Genomic DNA, 22755 nt, shown 5'->3' on the forward strand with positions numbered 1-22755 from the left:
TAAGAATCTGCCTTACAATGGAAGGGACACTGGTTTGATCCTTGGTCTGGAAAGAACCCACAAGCCAGGGAACAACTAAGCCTGTGCACCACAGCTACTAAGCCAGTGCTCTAGAGCCCGTGCTCCGCAGCGAGAGAAGCCGGAGCACCACAATGAAGAGCTCTACTTGCGGCAACTAGAGAAAAGCCCCCATGCAGCAACGAAGCCCCACCACAGCCGAAAAATAAATAAAGTAAAAAATAAATCTAAAAGAAAAAGTTATTCTAATTATATGGGAGAACTAAGACAGTGAAGCATTGTGTTAGTTGCCTGTTTCTATGTAAAAATCACCATAAACTTACCAGCTTGAAACACACCTCTTTATTATCTTACACTTCTCTATAGTTCAGGTTATCTGGGCAGGTTTGGCTTGTTTTTCTGCTCAGGGTCTCACAAGGTTGAAATCGAGGTGGGAGTAGGGCTACATTCTTCTCCGGAGTTTCTACTGTGGTTCTTCCAAACTCCTTCTGATGTGGGCAGAATTCAGTTCCTTGAAGTTTAGAGAACTGAGGGCTCTTTCTTCACTGGCTGATGACCAGGGACTTCTCTCTCAGTTCCTTAATGCCAATCACATTCCTTTTCATGTGATCCCTGCAGTCTTCAAACCAGAAATGATATGTAAAGTCATTCTTATTCTGTGAATCATTTTTTACTTCTGCCTTCTACTGCTTTTTAAAAGGCTCGCATAAGTTGATCATGACTACCCAGATAACCTCTGTATTTTAAAGTTCCTCTGGATTGGGAACCTTAATTAGTAATTGCAACATCACCTTCCAGCAGTACCTAGGTTAGTGTTTTTTTTGTTTTGTTTTTTTTTTTTTTTTTAGGTTAGTGTTTGTTGGCTATCCAGGGGATGAGAATCTGGGGTGAAGGGAATCCATCTTTAGAATTCTGCCAGGCATGAAACATTCAACTTGAGATGAACCAAATGCCCTACTTGAAAAAATAACTCAAAGTGCTATTTTCAGCACATACAGAAATTATTAAAATAGTGTTAAGTAATATTAAAGTTCTGAATAATTAATATAATTTTAAGTAATGTGTTTGTTTGCTATTAGTTCAGCAGATGAATTTCTTTTTTAAAAAAAGAACTTAAGAAAGAGCTGAATATGGATAAATGAGTGAGTGAAAGTCACTCAGTCATGTCCAGCTCTTTGCTCATGGACTATAGAGTCCGTAGAATTCTCCAGGCCAGAATACTGGAGTGGGTAGCCTTTCCCTTCTCCAGGGAATCTTTCCAACCCAGGGATCGAGCCCAGGTTTCCCACATTGCAGACGGATTCTTCACTAGCTGGGCTACAGGGAAGCCCATGGATAAAAAAAATGTGTTACACACGTACAGTGGATATTACTCAGCCTTAAAAAGAAAGGAAATTCTGACACATGCTACAACTGATAAACCTTGAAGACATTATACTAAGTGAAATAAACAATTCACAAAAGGACAAATATTGTATGATTCCACTTACATGAGGTACCTAGGGTAGTCAGATTAAAAGAAACAGAAATTAGAATGGTGGTTGCCAGTGCTGGGGAGAGGGAAAATGAGGAGTTAGTGCACCCAGTAAAGGCACAGAATTTGTTTTGCAAAAAGAAAATAATTCTTGAGATGGATGGTACTGAAGGTTGCACAAGAATGTGAAGGTACTTAACGCTACTAAGTGAAGTCACTCAGTCATGTCGGACTCTGCGACCCTATGGACTGCAGCCTGCCAGGCTCTTCCATCCATGGTATCTCCAGGCAAGAGTACCACAGTAGGTTGCCATGCCCTCCTCCAGGGGATCTTCTTGACCCAGGGATTGAATCTGTGTCTGTTGCGTCTACCTGCATTGGTAGGCATGTTCTTTACCACTAGTGCCACCTGGGAAGCCCAAAAATGGTTAAGATGGCAAATTTTATGTTATGTGTACTTTACCACAATTTTTTAAAAGAAGAGTTGTATAAAATAAATAACGATGAACAATGAAACTTAATAAAACTTTGAACTAAGTCTAAGTTATTCTTGTTTATGTTGCTATTAAAAACATTACTGATATAAAAATAGTTATTAAAAGAATTAAAAATTTTTTCACTATGAATAATAAAAGTTTAAATAGAAACTAGGAGGCAAGAGAAGAGGAAAGAAGAAAAATTGTGCTTAAATTACCTTACCAAATGAAAGCAATAGATTCCGTTTCATTGATGACATCTGACTAAAAAATACAAATTCAGATGTCTTTAAATTTCAAAGGTAATCACATAAAATAAAGATGAGATATATGGTTTCCAAATCATTTGATGGAAAAAAAAAATCAAGAGTAGGACAGCAGGATTTGAAGTGCTTAGCTTCAGATCCGAACTCCACCACTTCTAAATAGTAATTCTGAAAACTGCAGTAACAGAAATTAGTTACAATACAATTTCAATGGGAAACTAACAAGTATTTCATAACTGCAACTCTACAGAAATATGTGTGTATAGTAAAATCAAAGAAAAGGAACTCAGATATCTTGAAAGCTTACCATGACCAAAAATGTGCCAGATAGTTCATGTACATTCTCTTATTTACTCCTCACTATAGCCATAGTGAAAGTGAAAGTCATATAGTCATGTCCGACTCTTTGCAACACCATGGACTATATAGTCCATGGAATTCTCCAGGCCAGAATACTGGAGTGGGTAGGCTTTCCCTTCTCCAGGGGATCTTTCCAACTCAGGGATCAAACCCAGGTCTCCTGCATTTTAGGTGGATTCTTTACCAGCTGAGCCACAAGGGAAGCCCAAGAATATGGGAGTGGGTAGCCTATCCCTTCTCCAGCGTATCTTCCTGACCCAGGAATCAAACCGGAATCTCCTGCATTGCAGGCGATTCTTTACCAACTGAGCTCTCATAACTTTATGTCAACTTTACATCTGATGTCAAGTAATTTCTGTAACCTTACACAAAGTATTAAGTGGTAGCCCCAGAATTTGAGCCCCAAATTAACTGACTCCAGAAAATAAATTCTTGACACAAGACTGGGATAGAAAGTTAAGAGGGCTGGTAATACTAAGAGTATTTCTAATTTTGATTTGTTTACTACTATTAGGTTATCTTATCTTTAAAAACTATGGTTATATTTTCAAACAACCTAGGAATTAATCAATGGCAAGTTTAAAAATTGTTACACAATAGCGTGTGTGCTATGAATACAATTACATACAAAAATATCTTCAAATGACAAAAACTGAAATCAAACATTAAATATGTGGGATTGTGTTAAGGGAGAGGGCTGAGGGTAAATTTTTTTTTTTTTTTTTTGGCCACACCACAAGGCTTGTGGAATCTTATTTCCCTAGCCAGGGATCGAACCCAGGTCATCATCAGTGAAAGTTCTGAGTCCTAACCACTGGACTACCAGGGAATTTCCTGAGGGTAATTATTTTTATGTACAATTTTTAAATGTTGCATTATTTTCAATAACAACAATTAAAAAGTAAAGGAGAAAAAGGAGAGAGGAAGTTAAACACTGAAATTTAAAATTCTGGCTCACCCAAGCAGGAGGAGTGGTCTGCTTTGCTGTGTCTCAAGACCCAGAATTCACTTAGTTTGGCCTCTAAGGTCACTGGAGCAACTTCAGCATGGTGATGGGCAGATGTTGGCCACATTGAGTTTTTCTGAGTCCTTCTATAGTCAACCAGGTCAAAAAATAAACACAAGAATGCATTGACTCATTTCTGCTCTTGTTCCCTCATTTTAGGGGGCTTGACAAGTAAATATTTGGGCTGCACAAAGTCAGCAGGCTTTGGCCCTCTGTGGTCTGTATTGGGACCATCTATATGCTCAGAATAGCCTTTGGACAACCTAAACTCGTGGACCTTTGTGATACTCTTGAGGGCAACGTAACCTCTCCCAAGGTCCAGGAATCAGGGCGAGGGATATTAATAATCTAGGGATATCCACAGAGACAAAGCTCTGAATGGAGCTGAGGCTAAGAAACAGTGGAAGAACAAATTCCAAGATGGGTCAAACTGCAGCCCTGGGGTCCACCTTAATTCCAGAAAAATAGAAGCTTATTGTCTGAGGACATTCCTAGAGGGCTGTGGCTCTGCCTGCTGAGTTGCACTGCCCTGTCTTCAAGGTCCCTCCTAATCTGCCCAAACTGGTAGATGGAACAGAGAAATGTTTCGGCCTGGTACCACATGAACTTGGATGGTTCCAAAAGTGACTTTCATTGACTTTGTAGGTCCTCTTCTCATCCCCAGCTTGTCACAGTTACTTGTTGTTCAGTCATGAAGTCGTGTCCAGATCTTTGCAAACCCATGCGCTGCAGTACGCCAGGCCTCCCCATCCCTCACTGTATCCTGGAGTTTGCCCAAGTTCATGTTCATTGAATTGGTAATGCCATCCAAGAAATAACCCTGCTGCTGCTGCTAAGTGACTTCACTCGTGTCTGACTCTGTGCAACCCCATAGACAGCAGCCCACCAGGCTTCCCTGTCCCTGGGATTCTCCCAGCAAGAACACTGGAGTGGGTTGCCATTTCCTTCTCCAATGCATGAAAGTGAAAAGTGAAAGTGAAGTCGCTCAGTCGTGTCTGACTCTGTGTGACCCCATGGACTGCTGCCTACCAGCTCCTCTGTCCATGGGATTTTCCAGGCAAGAGTACTGGAGTGGGGTGCCATTGCTTTCTTCTGCTAAAATACAAATTTAAGTGTATTGCTTCCCTCATAAAAAAAAAAAAAAAAAAAAAAGCCCTTCAAGGACTCCTCAGTGCCTGCTGGATAGTCACATTATTTTCCTAGTCTGTCATCATCTGACATTAATCAACTTTGCAGATACTTGAAAGACAGTGAAAGTGTTAGTCACTCAGTCATGTCCGACTCTTTAAGATCCCATGGACTGTAGCCCTCCAGGCTCCTCTGTCCATGGGATTCTCCAGGCAAGAATGCTGGAGTGAGTTTCCATTCCCTTCTCCAGGGGATCTTCCTGACCCAGGGATTGAACCCAGGTCTTTTGCATTGCAGGTAGATTCTTCACTGGCTGAGCCCCTACAGGTACTTGACTTCAGTCAAATCAACCTAGTCAGCACTCCATTGAGATACTTGCTTGTTCCTCCCTACCTTTGGGACTGTGTGTGCACAGGTCTCTCCACCTCTCCAAACTGAACCAGCTTGGGGCATAAAACAAAAGTTTCAGTAGAAATGAACTGAAAAATGACCAGGAGTATGGTAGTTATCTTTGTGAATGTAGGAGTTACAGTGGAAAAATGACAATGAGAGAGTTGGAGGAGAAGATGACCCTTTTTGAAGAAAATATTCTCCAAACAGTTTCCTAAAAACACTCCTCCTGGAGATATCAGTACATGTCATTGCAATCTGTGTCCTCCTGGGAGTGTCATAGTGTCCATGAGGGCATGACAGAAGTCATGTGATTAAAGAAAAAAAACCCTAGCATTTAGCCCAGAATTTCCCAAATGTATTTGATTATGGAACTCTGATTTATTGTTACACCTATTAGAATCCCTTAGAAGAAGCATTTTATAGGATATGACTGAGAAATATTACTTTAAGTCGGTCCTTTTTCACTGGGATTCAAAAATCCCAGTAGTCTTTTCCCTAAATGCCCATAAATATAAATATCTGGAAAGAGTCTTGGGACACCAGGTGTCTCCCAATATTTCTTCTCCCCTTTTTCCAGAACAACAAATTTTAGCTGGGCACATGGCCGCCAAGAATAAAGTCAGCTCTGCCTGGCTTCTCTTGAAGCTAGATGTGGCCATAGGTCTCAGTGCTGGATTGCATTCATAAAAAAAAAGGAGTATGCTCTCCCTTGTTTTTCCCCCTTTCTCTACTACAGTGATGGAAGGCAGAGGGTTGGGGAGCTATATTGAATCATGTGGTCAAAAGCAAGACAGAGCAGGAAAGATAGAACAAGAAGAAAGAAGATGCCAGAGCTTCTGGCAACATGATAGAGCTGAGATGCTATACCACCTTGGACTTTTTTGTGAGAGAAAAAACTATTTCTATCTGTTTGTGCTCAGTCATGTCCAACTTTTTGCAGCCCCATGAAATTTAGCCTTCCAGGCTTCTTTGTCCATGGAATTTTTCAGTCAAGAATACTGGTGTGGAATACCATTTCATACTCTAGGAGATCTTCCTGACCCAGGGATCGAAACCATGTCTCTTGCATCTTCTGCATTGACAGGCGGATTCCTTACCACTTCAGTTCAGTTCAGTCGCTCAGTCGTGTCCTACTCTTTGCGACCCCAAGAATCGCAGCGCGCCAGGCCTCCCTGTCCATCACCAACTCCCAGAGTTCACTCAGACTCACGTCCATCGAGTCAGTGATGCCATCCAGCCATCTCATCCTCTGTCGTCCCCTTCTCCTCCTGCCCCCAATCCCTCCCAGCATCACCTTACCACTAGTGCACTTGAAAAGCCCATTTCTATCTTCTTCAGGTGGTATTATTTTTTATCTCTGTCACTTGCAGCCAAGCCTGTATTCTCACAAATGCAGTTACCATTTATTCCTCTGTCTAACCAGAACAGTGTCCCTATCACTTAGGGAATGCTTTCCTACTTTCTAACAATGTAATTCTTAGGGAGTCTGCAGAGTCCCATTTTCCTGTCCATTGTAATGGTTGCAGGAATGGATACTGGATCCACTCTGGCCAAACAGAATTCTTTCTGGGATTTTTCTACCTGAAGCTGGTAGGGAAGAGACTTTTCCTTACCAGTTATGAGACTATCAGAGCATGAACTGAAGCTTCCTAAGGATCTAGTTCTGAAATAGGAGGGAAGGGGACAGGGCACAAACTTTAAAAGACTGCCATAGCCATAGGTCATGACATAAATGGTTAGAAACAACTAGGCCCAAGATGGAAGATAAGATTTCCACTAGACTTTGAGCCTCAGCATACACTAATTGTAACACATCAGTATGCTAAATGACACGCCCCTAGGCACCATGACAGTTCCAAGGCCAACCATAAAAGGTCAAAAGTGGGTCATAGCCTGATTCTTCGAACTCCCCACCCCTTCCCCTAAATAGCTGAAATACTCCTCCCACTTATTAGCCTGTGAAATTAGCCACCCCTATAAAAACTGACAGCCCTGTACTCTAGTGCCACTCTCACCTTCTGAGGTAGCCCACACTCTGTGGACTGTGTTCCTCTAAATAAATCCACTTCTTACCCAATACTTTGTCTCTCACTGAATTCTTTCTGAAATGAGATATCAAGAACCTGAGTTTCAAGGAGTCCTGAGACCACATGTGTGATCTCAATTAAAAGACCATGGGTTCAAGTCCCAATCCAAGTTGCACAGTTTCAGTTCCAGCCTTCTTATGGAGACTGATGGCCCAAGTAACTGGAGCCAACCAGCATAGTGACTTAGGTCTTATTCCCTGGAAACAGACTTTGAGAAGAGTTATGTGCAACAGATTCCTGAGGAAGGGCTTCTTAGGGGAAATGAGATGGAAGAAGATGGGGAAGAAACCTGATTTAGGGCAGCCTTTCAGGTGCAGTCCAGCCTCACCTGAGCTCTTGAGTTACCTTGCCCTCAGGCAAGAGAACTGGACTTTTCCTTCTCCTATACTATCACTCATTGATTAAGGGCTGTCCCAGGAAATGTATGGAGAAGGCGATGGCATTCCACTCCAGTACTCTTGCCTGGAAAATCCCATGGGCGGAGGAGCCTGGAAGGCTGCAGTCCATGGGGTCACTAAGAGTCGGACACAACTGAGTGACTTCACTTTTCACTTTCATGCATTGGAGAAGGAAATAGCAACCCACTCCAGTATTCTTGCCTGGAGAATCTCATGGACAAAGGAGCCTGGTTGGCTATAGTCCATAGAGTCACAAAGATTCAGACACAACTGAGATGCTTAGCACACAGGGAATGTAGAATCCTAGAACTTACAGAAGAGCTCCAAGAACTCCAGAACAGTCCTCCCATGAAAGTCACAGACTTGAAAAAGAACAGAAACCCCAGGACTGGGCACACATAACCAGTGAAAGGACCGCCAGAAGATCTGGATGCCACACTGATGGTAACTGCTGCACAGCCAAAGTTACTATCTGGAAAGTTAACTGCTGGAGCCGGCTTGGAGGGCTTGGGTGTTGTCAGGGCACTGCGGGAGGGATAGAGCTGAGGATTGAGACTGAGGCCTTGCACCAGTGACAGCACTGGGAGAGCATCTCTGGAGCCCAGGTGAAGAGCAGTTTGCCAAGCCCAGACATGCTCTGGGATGGGTGAGCCCAAGGCCAATCTGAGGCTTGGGTTGGTGAGTGTTGATGGTGCAAGGTGAGAAAATAGGAAAAGAGCTATCTTGTCCTTTTCACTTTTTTGTTATGTTGTTAGGAAGTAGGAAAAATTTTTTGAAAGATTTATTTGCTTAATTTATTTATTTATAGTTATCTATTTGGCTCAGCTGGATCTTCGTTGCTGAATGTGGGCTTTCTCTAGCTGCAGTGAGTGGAGGCTACTCTTCATTGTGGTGTATGGTCTTCTCATTGAGGGGGTTTCTCTTCTTGCCTGGAAAATCCCATGGACAGAGGAGCCTGGCAGGCTACAGTCCACAGGGTTGCAAAGAGTCAGACACAACAGAGCGACTAACACTTTCACTTTTCACTTTTTTCTTCTCTTACTGTGGCTCCCAGGCTCTAGAGCACAGGCTCAGTAGTTGTGGCACACAGGCTTAGTTGCTTCAAGGTATGTGGAAGCTTGTGCAAGCTTCCTGATGGGAGGGACTGGCCATGAGGAAAACTGGATCTTGTTCTGGTAGGCAAGGCCATGCTCAGTAAATCTTTAATCCAATTTTCTGCTAATGGGTGGGGCTGTGTTCCCGCCCTGTAATTTGACCTGAGGCAATGGTAGGGGCAATGGTGACCTCCTTCCTGACCCTGTGGTAGGCCAAGTTGACCCACACCTCCACCAGACTCCCAAGCACAAACAGCCAAGTCTGGCTCAGTCTTTTGTGAGGTTACTGCTACTTTCTTCTGGGTCCTGGTGTGCACAAGGTTTTGCTTGTACCTTCCAAGAGTCTCTGTTTCCCCAGTCTTGTAGAAGTTCTGTAATTAAATCCTGCTGACCTTCAAAGTTGGACTCTCAGATGTAAGAGCTGGAAAATAAAAAATGGCTGAGCATTGAAGAACTGATGCTTTTGAACTGTGGTGCTGGAAAAGATGCTTGAGAGTCCCTTGGACAGCAAGGAGATCAAACCAGTCAATCCTAAAGGAAGTCAACCCTGAATATTCATTGGAAGGGCTGATGCTGAAGATAAAGGTCCAATACTTTGGCCATCTGATGCAAAGAGGTGACTCACTGGAAAAGACCCTGATGCTGGGAAAGATTGAAGGTGGGAGGAGAAGGGGGTGACAGAGGATGAGATGGTTGGATGATATTACTGACTCAATGTACATGAATTTGAGCAAACTCTGGGAGATGGTAAAGGACAGGGAAGCCTGGCATGCTGCAGTTCATGGGGCTGCAAAGAATCACACGCAACTGAGTGACTGAACAACAACAAATGTGGAATCTTCCCAGATCTGGGATCAAAACTGTGCCCCTTGAATTGGCAGGTGGATTCTTAACCTTTAGACCCCTAGGGAAGCTCCCCACCCACTCTTGACTGTCCCTCTTGACACCTGCATTTCACTCTTCTCTGTTCCACAACTACATTCTTCTAGGCCCATGGTGGCTGTTCCCAGTGCCATCCTTGCACCTTACTCCTTTGTGTGGCACTTTTGGTAACAACTCCTCTCAAGGTAGGATGCTTGACCTCTGCCCTGATGTTGTGCCCCTGAGCCTGCTCATCTGGCACCAGCTTTCACAGAAAATCATGGTCACATCTGTTCTGCAGTGGTTTCTGTTGAAAGCCCACCTTTGACCAGTTCTGTGCACCTATCTCCAGTCAGTTTCATTGTGAATGGCTACCACTAGAAACCTTCAGAAGAGTGCCCTTGGGTATAGGTGCCTCCGTGATTACCTGGAGGGCTGGAAGTACCTGGGAATTTCCCCCCTTCTCCATGGCCAGTAGACAAACATTGGTGTGGGAGTACAATAGCCCAGTTCCTTTGCCTGGGTGTGTAATTTACTCTTGGCTCTGGAATGATCAGGCCAGGGCTGACATTCTTGCTGGGCTTCCTCTCCTTCCCTCCCTGTCCTGCTTCCCCCACCTCACCACCTTACAGGTTTGTCCTGGAAACACTTCTTTCAGAAACCCTAAATGAAAATTCAGGTACAACCTGATCCACAACTCCAAAGTTCATCAAGGTGGTCATTTTGTAACTGGAACTCACTGAATACTAAGTGATTGACTGATATAATTGTATAAAGTACATAGCAATGATGACATTCTGATGTTGCCCCAGCAGCCATTCCCCCTTATCACCTGCACTCAATTTTCTTAATTAAAATCATCACTCTCACATTCTCAGCCAGTCAGTGCATGGAAGGTAGACTCCTACCCAAGCTCCCACATGGATCCTAATTGGTTTAAGACTATCAATAGACTCCATTCCTCTGCCCACAGAGATTAGTTCCATCTTGGGCAGGAAACCAGACTGATCTAATGGGAAGTCATCTTACCATTGGACTGAGGAGTCATCTGTTTGGATTGCCGGGAAGGAAGAGCCTCCTCACAAGGCCCAGGAAGAAAAGGTTGGCTGCTCCCACCACCATGGGAAGGGATATAACACCTAGAGACAGAACTGAAATGCAAAGAGAAGCTAGTCCTGGTCCCATCATTTGAGCCCCAGATAGAAGACTATTATTTACAGGAGCCTCTAAATTCTTTTTATTAATTTAGTAGTTGATTTGAGTTGGATAGTTTTTCTTTTATTTGTACACTTAAGAGTAGTAAATGATTCCTTGACTCTTTCTGGAAGTAGTCCGATTTTGAGATTACTTTAAGGAGTTCTTTATGCATTCTGAATGCTTCATTATAAGGATGAATTAAAAGGAAACTTTTCCCCTGGGGAGGAGGATTTCATGTTCAGTGGGTATACAGTTTCAATTTTTTAAGATAAAAATATTCTAGAGAATCTTTGTTGTACAATGCGAATATACTTAACATTACTGAACTGTACACTTAAATAGTTATTATGGTAAACTTAATTTTGTGTATTTTTACCAAATAAAACAACATAGAATGTAAGTATATACATATATCTAAGTGCATCAAGCCATACCATTCAAATGAGTGCATTTTATGGTAAATTACAACCTAGTAAAATTATTTTTTAAAAAAAGACTCTTTCCCTGTAGCAGCAGTCCCTAACTTTTTTGGCACCAGGAACCAATTTCATGGAAGATGATTTTTTTCCATGGACTGGGGATAAGGGCAGGGGTGGGGTTGGTTTCAGGATGATTCTCGTGAGGAGCACACAATGTATATCCCTGGAATGTGCAGTTCACAGTAGGGTTTGTCCTTTTAAAAGAATCTAATGTTGCTGACTTGATGGACGTGAGTCTGAGTAAACTCCGGGAGTTGGTGATGGACAGGGAGGCCTGGAATGCTGCGATTCATGGGGTCGCAAAGAGTCGGACACGACTGAGCGACTGATCTGATCTGATCTCTGAATGCTGCTGCTGATCTGACAGGAGGCAGAGCTCAGAAGGTGATAGAAAGCAGCTGTAAATACAGATGAAGCTTTGCTCGCTTGCCACTGCTCACCTCCTTCTGTGCAGCCCAATTCCTAACAGGTGTGGATGGCGGGGACCCTCTGGATGTCATGAGTCCCAACCTCATGACATCCTGTGTCATGAGCAATTTCACAATTACCGTCAGGATTTCCAGCAATGGGCCAAGGACCCAATTTTGTTATTGGACAGGGAATGCTGTGGTGCAGTTGTTACCTTATTCAGAGGGGATAACATGATACTGTGACTTGAAACAAAATCATTAACTATTGTTGAGCAGGTGAACCAATAATGTGTGGATGCCTGTTAGATATTCATATTGATATTCTTTAAATTCATTTATTCACTCTTTTGATAGATATTTACTGAGTAATCACTATATGATAGGCACTGTCCTAGGTGTTGAGGATATAATAATGACCAAAACAGACAAAAATATGTGCCCTCATGGATTACATTCTAGTAGGGGAGATACACATAAATAAGATAAATGTGTAAATGTATACCATGATGGATAGTGAAAAGTATTACAGGAGAAAAATAAATAAGGAGTATGGAGGACAGAGGTTAGCCTAAATGAGAAGGCAACATTGGAGTAAAGACTTCATGAATGAAACACAAACATCAACCTCACTGCCTTGTGGAAGTATAATCTGAGGCAGCATAGTCAGGAAATTGTGTCAACTCTTCGCGTGAGGTGGCCAAAGTACTAGCGTTTCAGCTTTAGCATCATTCCTTCCAAAGAAATCCCAGGGCTGATCTCCCACAGTTTATGCATAAACTATGCCCCAATGCATAGTTTATGCTCTGTGGTCACCATCTTGAAATTATATAAATTTTAAAACAAGGGACCCTGCATTTTCATTCTGTGCTTTATTATGTAGCTGGCCCTGCATATAGCACTTTATCTTGGGGGTTCCGCAATGCCTTTGAAGCTGAAACTCCAATAATTTGGCCACCTGATGTGAAGAACCGACTCATTAGAAAAGACCCTGATGTTGGGAAAGATGGAGGGCAGGAGGAGAAGGGGACAACAGAGGATGAGATGGCTAGATGGCATCACTGGCTCAATGGGCATGAGTTTGAGTAAACTCCAGGAGTTGGTGATGGACAGGGAGGCCTGGTGTGCTGCAGTCCATGGGGTCGCAAAGTCTCAGACACGACTGAGCGACAGAACTGAACTGAACTGAACTGAATTGAATGCCATCTCCCTAACACTCCCCTCAAAACCACAAATACTCCAAAACATTAATACTCTGAATATTAATGATTTGCATCTCTAAAATATTGGTGTGAATTGTTTTTCTTCTAACTGATCTTGGGTGGCCTGCAATGGTTTGGAGCAGGGCTTGGATTCCCAACCAGTGATTAAGGCTAGGTTGCAGTGGTGAAAACACCAAATCCTAGCCACTAGACCAGTGGTCAGTGACAAGGGCCCTGGCTCTTTGACTTTGCAGAAAAGAATTTCCACAAAGTCGGAAAGTAGTGAAGAAGGTAAAGTATTTAGTAGGAGGGAAAAGAGTATAGTATGTGTGGAGAGACACACAGGCAGAAGGAGAGTGCTTAAGTTGCACCCACATGGCATTTAAAATCACTTATATGAGGCATTTCTTCTGGGTTTCCTTTGGCCAATCATTATGATTCCTTTGGCCAATCATGATTCACTGATTTTGGTATACCAAATCATATACCAAATCATATCATTATGGTTCACTTTCCATATTTGGTATATCTCAGGATCCCTCCTTGTGTGTGCACACATCTCTTAGCTAAGATGGAGCCTACTGAAAAGTCAGCTGGGTAGAATATCCCTTGACATGACTCCCCTTTGGCCTCCTAGGAGCCTTTTCTGTGTTTGTGTGGTCAGGGAGATCTCCAGACTTTGGGAATGAGAAATATGTGGTCTGTGCAGGATCTAGCCTCCTCCCTAATTGTCCTGCTATTCTTGTCTTGGAATTTCTGTCAATAGAGATGAATCTCCATCAATATAGAATGAATTTCCAATTGCTTTACCCTGGGGGCGGGGGGGGGGCTCATTTGCCTCCTGCCTCAGGACAAGTTTAAAGTGTGAGATAGAAATTATATCAGTCAGGGTAGGCTGGGTTATGATGCATAATAGAAACTCTAAATTCCAGTGGCTTTAAACAAAGGTTTATTTCTCTCTCACACTACACATTTATTATGCATCACTTAGGAGCTCTTCTGTGCATCATCCTTACTCAGGACTCACTAGAGGAAGTAGAAACAAGGGAAACTGTGCACTGGCTCTTACAGCTTATCAGAAGTGACACGCATCACTCGAACTCACATTTCATTGGCCAATACAAGTCACATGAGGACACCCAGCCCAAAGGAACAAGGAAATACAAAGAGGAGCCCAAGAATGGGCACATTTGTTGACCAGTTGTTCTAACACCATTTTTTAAACAACTCATCCTTCCTCTCATGATTTTAATTGTGCATTTGTCATATACTAAATTTTTTATTGACATTTAGGCCTCTTTTTGAATAATGTTTCTGTTCCACTTACTTCTCTTTTCATGTGTGTGCAGAACTATTCTATTTTAATTTCTGTAGCTTTACAATGTCATACAATATCAAAAAGGATAATAAGTACTCCCTCAAGTTTCTCTGTTGAAATCTTTTTCTGGTTAGGATCATCCCTTTAATTTTTAGATAGATTTGAGAATCACTTTGTCAAGTCCTCCTTACCCCTTCTACATGATTTTGACTAGGATGGAATTATATTTGTAGACAAATGTATAACTCTTTACAATATAAACTTACTAATTTGGACATGAGCTTGGGCAAACTCTGAGAGATGGTGAAAGACAGGGAAGCCTGGCGTGCTGCAGTCCATGGGGTTGCAAAGAGTTGGACACAACTTGGTGAGTAAACTAATCTCTCAAGTATCTCAGTAAGCTTTCATTATTTTCTTCAAATACATTCAGTGACTTCCTATTAATTTGATTTCTAGGTGTTTTGTTTCACAGTTAGTGTGAGTGGAACCCTTATTATGGTTTCTAATCATTAGTCTAGTATAGTAGAAGGGTTCTTGATTTTGCTACTGTTTGTAATAATCCATCCTGCTGTTGCTGCTGCTAAGTCACTTCAGTCGTGTCCGACTCTGTGCGACCCCATAGACGGCAGCCCACCAGGCTCCCCCATCCCTGGAATTCTCCAGGCAAGAACACTGGAGTGGGTTGCCATTTCCTTCTTCAATGCATGAAAGTGAAGTTGCTCAGTCGTGTCTGACTCTTAGTGATCCCATGGACTGCAGCCCACCAGGCTCCTCCATCCATGGGATTTTCCAGGCAAGAGTACTGGAGTGGGGTGCCATTGCCTTCTCCGAATAACTCATCCTACTATTAAAAAAAACTATTAAAAAAAAAAACCTTTTTTTTCTGTAGGTTGTCATTAATTTACAAATTATGATTAGTCTCTTGTTTTCTTTTTTAAAAACCAATTTTATACTTCTCATTTCTGCATCAAGAGTGAAACTTGGAGAGTTAACCAATGCAGTTTTATTTCCACTGTTTTCTGTGACCTAATTGCTACTTCTTCCAATATTTCTCTCCAGCAGTTAATATGTTCTACACTTATGGGCCTAGGGAATGGATGACACAGCAGAATACATAGAAAAAGGAAGTCAAATTCTTGGAGCTTGCAATTTGAAATGTCTACCAGATTTAGAAGAGCAGAAGTGGAAGTGATGAAGCCTTTGTACTGAGTAATCAAGATGGCCTCTGGACCACAGCTGATCCATGAGTTGTTTGTCACTGGTCCATGGTGGTAGAAAACTACAGGCCAAAAAAAAAAAAAAAAAGAAAGAAAACTACAGGCCAATATCACTGATGAACATAGATGCAAAAATCCTCAACAAAATTTTAGCAAACAGAATTCAGCAACACATCAAAAAGCTCATACACCATGATCAAGTTGGGTTTATTTGAGGGATAGAAGGATTCTTCAATATACAGAAATCAGTCAATGTGATACACTATATTAACAAATTGAAAGATTAAAACCATATGATCATCTCAATAGATGCAAAAAAAGCCTTTGACAAAATTCAGCACCTATTTATGATTAAAACTTTTCAAAATATGGGCATAGAAGCAACCTACCTCAACATAGTAAAGGGCATATATGATAAGCCTACAGCAAATATTATTCTCAATGGTGGAAAACTGAAAGCATCCCCCCTAAGATCAGGAACAAGACAAGGGTGTCCACTTTCACCATTATTATTCACTATAGTTCTGGAAGTCCTAGCGACAGCAATCAGAGAAGAAAAAGAAATAAAAGGAAAGGAAGAAGTAAAGCTCTCACTGTTTGCAGATGACGTGATACTGTACATAGAAAACCCTAAAGATAGTATCAGAAAATAACTAGAGCTAATCAGTGAATTTAGCAAAGTTGTAGGATACAAAATTAAAACACAGAAATCACTTGCATTTCAATATACTAATAATAAAAAATCAGAAAGCAATTAAGGAATCAATCCTATTCACCACTGCAACAAAAAGAATTAAATATCTAGGAATAAACTTACCTAAGGAGACAAAAGAATTGTACACAAAAAATCATAAGACACTAATGAAAGAAATCAAGGATGACATAAACAGATGGAAAGATATTCCATGTTCCTGGGTAGGAAGAATCAATATTGTGAAAATGACTATACTACCAAAGGCAATCTACAGATTCAATGCTGCTGCTGCTGCTAAGTCACTTCAGTCGTGTCAGACTCTGTGTGACCCCATAGATGGCAGCCCACCAGGCTCCCCTGTCCCTGGGATTCTCCAGGCAAGAACACTGGAGTGGGTTGCCATTTCCTTCTCCAATGCATAAAAGTGAAAAGTGACAGTGAAATTGCTCTTAGCGACCCCATGGACTACAGCCTACCAGGCTCCTCTGTCCATGGGATTTTCCAGGCAAGAGTACTGGAGTGGGGTGCCATTAGATTTAATGCAATCCCTATCAAATTACCAATGGTATTTTTCACAGAACTAGAACAAAAAATTTCACAATTCATATGGAAACAAAAAAGACCCTGAATAGCCAAAGCAGTTTTGAGAAAGAAGAATGGAACTGGAGGAATCAAGCTTCGTGACTTCAGATTACATTACAAAGCTACAGTCATCAAGACAGTATGGTACTGGCACAAAAACAGAACTATAGACCAATGGAACAAGATAGAAAGCCCAGAAATAAACCCATGCACCTATGGGTACCTTATTTTTGATAAAGGAGGAAAGAATATACAATGGGGCAAGGACAGCCTCTTCAATAAATGGTGCTGGGAAACTGGACATCTACATGTAAAAGAGTGAAATTAGAACACTTCCTAACACCATACAAAGATAAACTCAAAATGGATTAAAGACCTAAATGTAACACCAGAGACTATAAAACTCTTAGAGGAAAACATAGGCAGAACACTTGATACAAATCAAAGCAAGATCCTGAATGACCAACCTCCTAGAGTAATGGAAATAAAAACAAAAATAAACAAGTGGGACCTGATTGAACTTAAAAGCTTTTGCACAGCAAAGGGAAGTATAAGCAAGGTGAAAAGACAACCCTCAGAATGAGAGAAAATAATATCAAATGAAAAAACTGACAAAGGATTAATTTTCAAAATATAAAAGCAGCACATACAACTCAATGCCAGAAAAACAAACAACCCAATCAAAAAGTGGGAAAAAGACCTAAACAGACATTTCTCCAAAGAAGACATACAGAAGGCTAACAAACACATGAAAAGATGCTCAACATCACTCATTAATAGAGCAATGCAAATCAAAACTACAATGAGATATCACCTCACACCAGTCAGAATGGCCCTCATGAAAAAGTCTACAAACAATAAATGCTGGAAAGGGTATGGAGAAAAAGGAACACTCTTGCACTGTTGGTGGGAATGTAAATTGATATAGCCACTATGGAAGATGGTATGGGGATTCATTAAAACACTAGGAATAAAACCACCATATGACCCAGCAATCCCACTCCTAGGCATATATCCAGAGGACACCAAAATTGAAAGAGACACATGCATCCCATTGTTCATTGCAGCACTATTTACAATAGCTAGAACATGGAAGCAACCTAGATGTCCATCGACAGATGAATGGATAAAGAAGTGTGGTATATATACATGATGGAATATTACCCAGCCATTAAAAGGAACGCATTTGAGTCAGTTTTGATGAGGTGGATGAACCTAGAACCTATTATACAGAGTGAAGTGAGTCAGAAAGAGAAAGATAAATACCGTATTCTAACACATATATATGGAATCTAGAAAAATGGTACTGAAGAATTTATTTAGAGGGCAGCATGGAGAAGCAGACATAGAGAATAGACTTATGGACATGGGGAGAGGGGAGGACAGGATGAAATATATGAAAGAATAACATGGAAATTTATACTACCATATGTAAAATAGATAGGCAATGGGAATTTGCCATATGGCTCAAGAAACTCAAACGGGGGCTCTGTATCAACCTAGAGGGCTGGGATGGGGAGGGAGATGGGAGGGAGTTTCAAAAGGGAGGGGATATATGTATACCTATGGCTGATTCATGTGGAGGTTTGACAGAAAACAGCAAAATTCTATAAAGCAATTATCCTCCAATAAAAAATTAATTAATTAAAAAAAAAAAGAAGCAACAGTTAGAACTGGACATGGAACAACAGACTGGTTCCAAATCGGGAAAGGAGTACGTCAAGGCTGTACATTGTCACCCTGCTTGTTTAATTTATATGCAGAATACATCATGAGAAAAGCTGGGTTGGATGAAGCAGAAGCTGGAATCAAGATTGCAGTGAGAAATATCAATAACCTCAGATATGCAGATGACACCACTGTTATGGCAGAAAGCGAAGAAAAACTAAAGAGCCTCTTGATGAAGGTAAAAGAGGAGAGTGAAAAAGTTGGCTTAAAGCTCAACATTCAGAAGACTAAGATTATGGCATCTGGTTCTATCACTTCACGGCAAATAGATGGAGAAACAATGGAAACCGTGAGAGACTTTATTTTTCAGGGCTCCAAAATCACTGCAGATGGTGACTGCAGCCATGAAATTAAAAGATGCTTGCTCCTTGGAAGAAAAGTTATGACTAACCTAGAGTACATATTTAAAAGCAGAGACATTACTCTGCCAACAAAGGTCCATCTAGTCAGTTATGGTTTTTCCAGTAGTCATGTATAGATGTGAGAGTTGGACTATAAAGAAAGCTGAGCACCCAAGAATTGATGTTTTTGAACCATGGTATTGGAGAAGACTCTTGAGAGTCCCTTGGACTGCAAGGAACTCCAACCAGTCAATCCTAAAGGAAATCAGTCCTGAATATTCATTGGAAGAATGGATTCTCAAGCTGAAACTCCGATACTTTGGCCACTTGATGCAAAGAGCTGACTCACTGGAAAAGACTCTGATGCTGGGAAAGATTGAAGGCAGGAAGAGAAGGGGACGACAGAGGATGAGATGGTTGGATGATATCACCATGGATATCACAATGGACATGAGTTTGAGTAAGCTCCGGGAGTTGGTGATGGACAGGGAAGCCTGGAGTACTGCAGTCCATGGGGTTGTAAAGAGTTGGACACGATTGAGCAGCTGAACTGAACCTAACTGATATGGAAAATTATGCAAACAAACAAAACAAGATTGTTAATTCCAGGAAAAACTCAAGTTGTTTCTTTTTAAAGGCAAAGTCATAAATATCTGTCCTGGCTTATCTGTAAAATAGGGCTTATATATTCTTGGTAAGAATTGCAGAAGGAAATGGCAACCCGCTCCAGTATTCTTGCCTAGAGAATCCCAGGGATCGGGGAGCCTGGTGGGCTGCTGTCTATGGGGTCACACAGGGTCGGACACGACTGAAGCGACTTAGCAGCAGCATTCTTGGTAATGTCAACATTTAATATTGATCCAATCACAGTGACACAATTTTATGGAGAAAATGGAGGGCCTGGAAGTATGTATCACAGGGGATGATAAGGGAACAGAGCAAAATCTCCATCTTCCACTGGAGAAAATCAATTGACTCGGCCTGATACTGAAACACTGTTAAATGGTAATATAAATATTTCATGTGGTGATATAGAAGTCAGTACAAAAGGTTTCAGCTGGAAGAATTGAAGGTGAGTGTTTCTGGGGCAGCAAGGGAAAAGGGCTCCTCTTCCTTTGCAGAAGACTACTGATTTTCATGACCAGCCTGATGGGACCACATGACTTTGTCAGATATATGCACTGATAATTTTGAGAAAAAGAAAACAAAATTTAAAAAGAAAATTATCAAAGTTCCTCATTCCTTAGCTGGTCACAACCTAGTTCTGTGTCACTCTGGCAACCTTAATCCCCAGCTCTCCCAGTGCCCATCCTGGGCACCCAGACCATAGTACTCATCATCAGTTTGGGACCAGCCCAAATTTCCCTTCCACCTGCCCTTGAGCCTTGTCTCAGCCAGATGTTCTTCAGAGACGGTTGAGCCTCCTTTCTTCTCTGATCTACTTAGAAGAGCAAAATTTTCTAAATTACTCATAAATAGTACTTATTGCATTTAGCCAGTTCAGGTATGGATCTCTTTCTCTCTCAGTAAGCCGAAAACTTCTGGAGGAAGTGGACATTCCTATTTGATGTCTGCTGCTGCTGCTAAGTCGCGTCAGTCGTGTCCGACTCGGTGCGACCCCATAGAAGGCAGCCCAACAGGCTCCTCTGTCCCTGGGATTCTCCAGGCAAGAACACTGGAGTGGGTTGCCATTTCCTTCTCTAATGCAGTACCGGAGTGGGGTGCCATTGCCTTCTCCGATTTGATGTCTAGGCAAATGTTAATAGTAGATGTCCCCAAATATTTCATGGATGAACTTAAAATTAGAATCCATGGTCCTTCCCTTCCTCTTGTGTTCAACCAGAGCAGGACTAGAGCAACTATATGCTGGAGAAGGGTGGGGGCTGGAGACCTCCTCACCCCCTCCCACAGGCAGCTGTCAGGGAAGAGGGCAGGACTGCCATGCTGGCTCTGCCCCCTGGCTCTGGGTTCACTCCACCATGGAACAGTTTTCCCAGGTTGGCCTCAGGGATAACAGATAGGCTCTCTCCTCTCCCTGTTTTATTCCCAGCACTACTCCCTGTAGCCAAAGGAGTGAACGTCTTCACTCTCAAACAGCAGCTTCCACTTACTGGGTGCCAGGCTCTGTGTGAAACACCGTCCCACATTGTTTTATTTAACCCCCACAATTACCCTGGGCTTCCCTGGTGGTTTAGTGACAAAGAATCCACCTGCCAATGCAGGAGACACGGGTTTGATCCCCGGGTTGGGAACATCCCATGGAGTAGGAAATGGCAACCCACTCCAGTATTGTCTGGGAAATCCCATGGACAGAGGAGCCTGGCAGGTACACGGGGTCACAAGAGGTGGACAGGACCTAGCAACTAAATGGCAACACAATTACCCTATGGGGTAGGAACCCTATAGAACAGGTTTATCCCCACGTTATAAGGAAACTGAGGGTCCAGAAGAAATTTGTGCAATACCTTGTGGCAAATGAGACACAGTCTGTACACACCCCATGCTGGCATTAAACCATAATTGAACTACACACTGTGAGGCTAGGAGCCTGTGGGACTGAATCCAGGAAAGAAGCCTTAGGATAGGAATTTAGATGACAGAGCAAACCAAATAAGGTGGCCCTCTGAAGGTCAGCAGAGTCAAGCTGTTCTTGTCCCTTTACCTGCCTCCCTCACTGGACACAGTAACGAGGCTCCTCTGTGCACAGCCTGGAGGAGGGGACTTGGAGGTGGTTGTGAACTGGGCTCACTGGCCTGAGCAGAGGGTGTCACGCAGACTTACTCACCAGGTAGTATCAACTCTGTCTACAGAGTAGCCAGCCTCCCCAGCAGCTGAAGAGGGTCATTTAGGAAATTGAATGACACAATACCAGCCCATCTGTTTGTACCTTAAAACACTGCATCCTGGCGCAGAAACGTGTTGGCTCTTCATTCAATAACCTAAATGCCCATAAAGCACTGTATTAGACTTTGTGGAACTGTAAGATACACTCTTTGCCCTTAATGAAGAAAACTAACAGGTCTGATACAAAAGAAACCAAGCAATGGTGGGGACTGCAGTGAATTGGACAATTCTGCTCAAAGCTGCTTCACTTACTATTTTGCTCCAATTGGTTGCCTCTGAGCAAGAAAAATCTATTGATTTTTTTTTTCAAGAAAAACCCCAATATCAAGTTCAGCTGAACTTTTCCATTTTTAAAACAATTTTGGCCAACCTCTGCTCCTCATTGACCAAGCCTTATCTTTCCCTATAATACTCAGCACCTAAAAATTCTTGGCAGGAAGGAAGCAACCCATATGCTTCTGGCACACTGACCAGGTAAGGCTTATCCAGAGAGAATGGGCCTAAGACTGCCATCATGTGTGTTAACGGAACAGCTGATCCAATGGGGAGGATTTGTAGCCTTGGAAATGACTAATGAGAGGCATAACTGCTGTTGCAAATAAGAAAATCCTTATAAATCTAGGGCACACTTTGCTTAAATGTGAGTCTTAAATATTAACTTTTTATCTAAGAATCTTTCTCAATTCAGGGTTTTCCTAAATATTAAAATAAAGTAGAAACATGTAATGAAATTGCCTGGCACAACATCTGGCAAAGTGTTCAAGAAACACTGACCATTATTATGGAGGTTTATACATTTTCTATAAAGCACAAGACTATACCATTACTGTCATTGCATAGTTACATAAAGTCTGATTTTGGCTTAATAGAAAATACTTCTGTAACAATTCCAACTACAGTATGAGATTATGAACCTGAATGTTCAAATACAATAGCAAAGATCACTCCTCAGGGGATTGAAGATATGACTACCACTCCAGGAATCTGACTTTTATGGTCTCTGTTCTTAGGACCCTAGGACTACATGCACAACTTGGAAAAATATACATACGATGTGCATTAAAAAGAAATGTGGCTCATCTCTGGGATATAGAAAGAGACACAAAACTGAGTATGTAGGGAAAAAAATTATAGAACTATAGAATGGGAGTAAGTTTTTTTTGAAAAACAGATACAGATAGTGCT

The 22755-nt window shown here is 41.9% G+C and overlaps 1 protein-coding gene and 1 non-coding gene across 2 annotated transcripts in view; both read right to left on the reverse strand.

The window, feature by feature from the left end:
• Positions 1-337: 337 nt before the first annotated feature.
• The window catches only part of TMEM230 (transmembrane protein 230), a 31876-nt gene continuing 9458 nt past the window's right edge, over positions 338-22755 (reverse strand). Inside the window, exon 6 of the mRNA XM_055544229.1 lies at positions 338-637. Within this exon, the coding sequence (XP_055400204.1) occupies positions 598-637 (40 nt within the window). The 3' untranslated portion in view covers positions 338-597. The remainder of the gene's footprint in view (positions 638-22755) is intronic.
• On the reverse strand, positions 3351-3423 carry TRNAE-UUC (transfer RNA glutamic acid (anticodon UUC)). Its single transcript has one exon. It is a non-coding gene; the product is annotated as a tRNA-Glu (tRNA).

This window comes from Bubalus kerabau, chromosome 13 (assembly GCF_029407905.1).
Source record: "Bubalus kerabau isolate K-KA32 ecotype Philippines breed swamp buffalo chromosome 13, PCC_UOA_SB_1v2, whole genome shotgun sequence".
In the NCBI taxonomy this organism is placed as follows: Eukaryota; Metazoa; Chordata; class Mammalia; order Artiodactyla; family Bovidae; genus Bubalus; species Bubalus kerabau.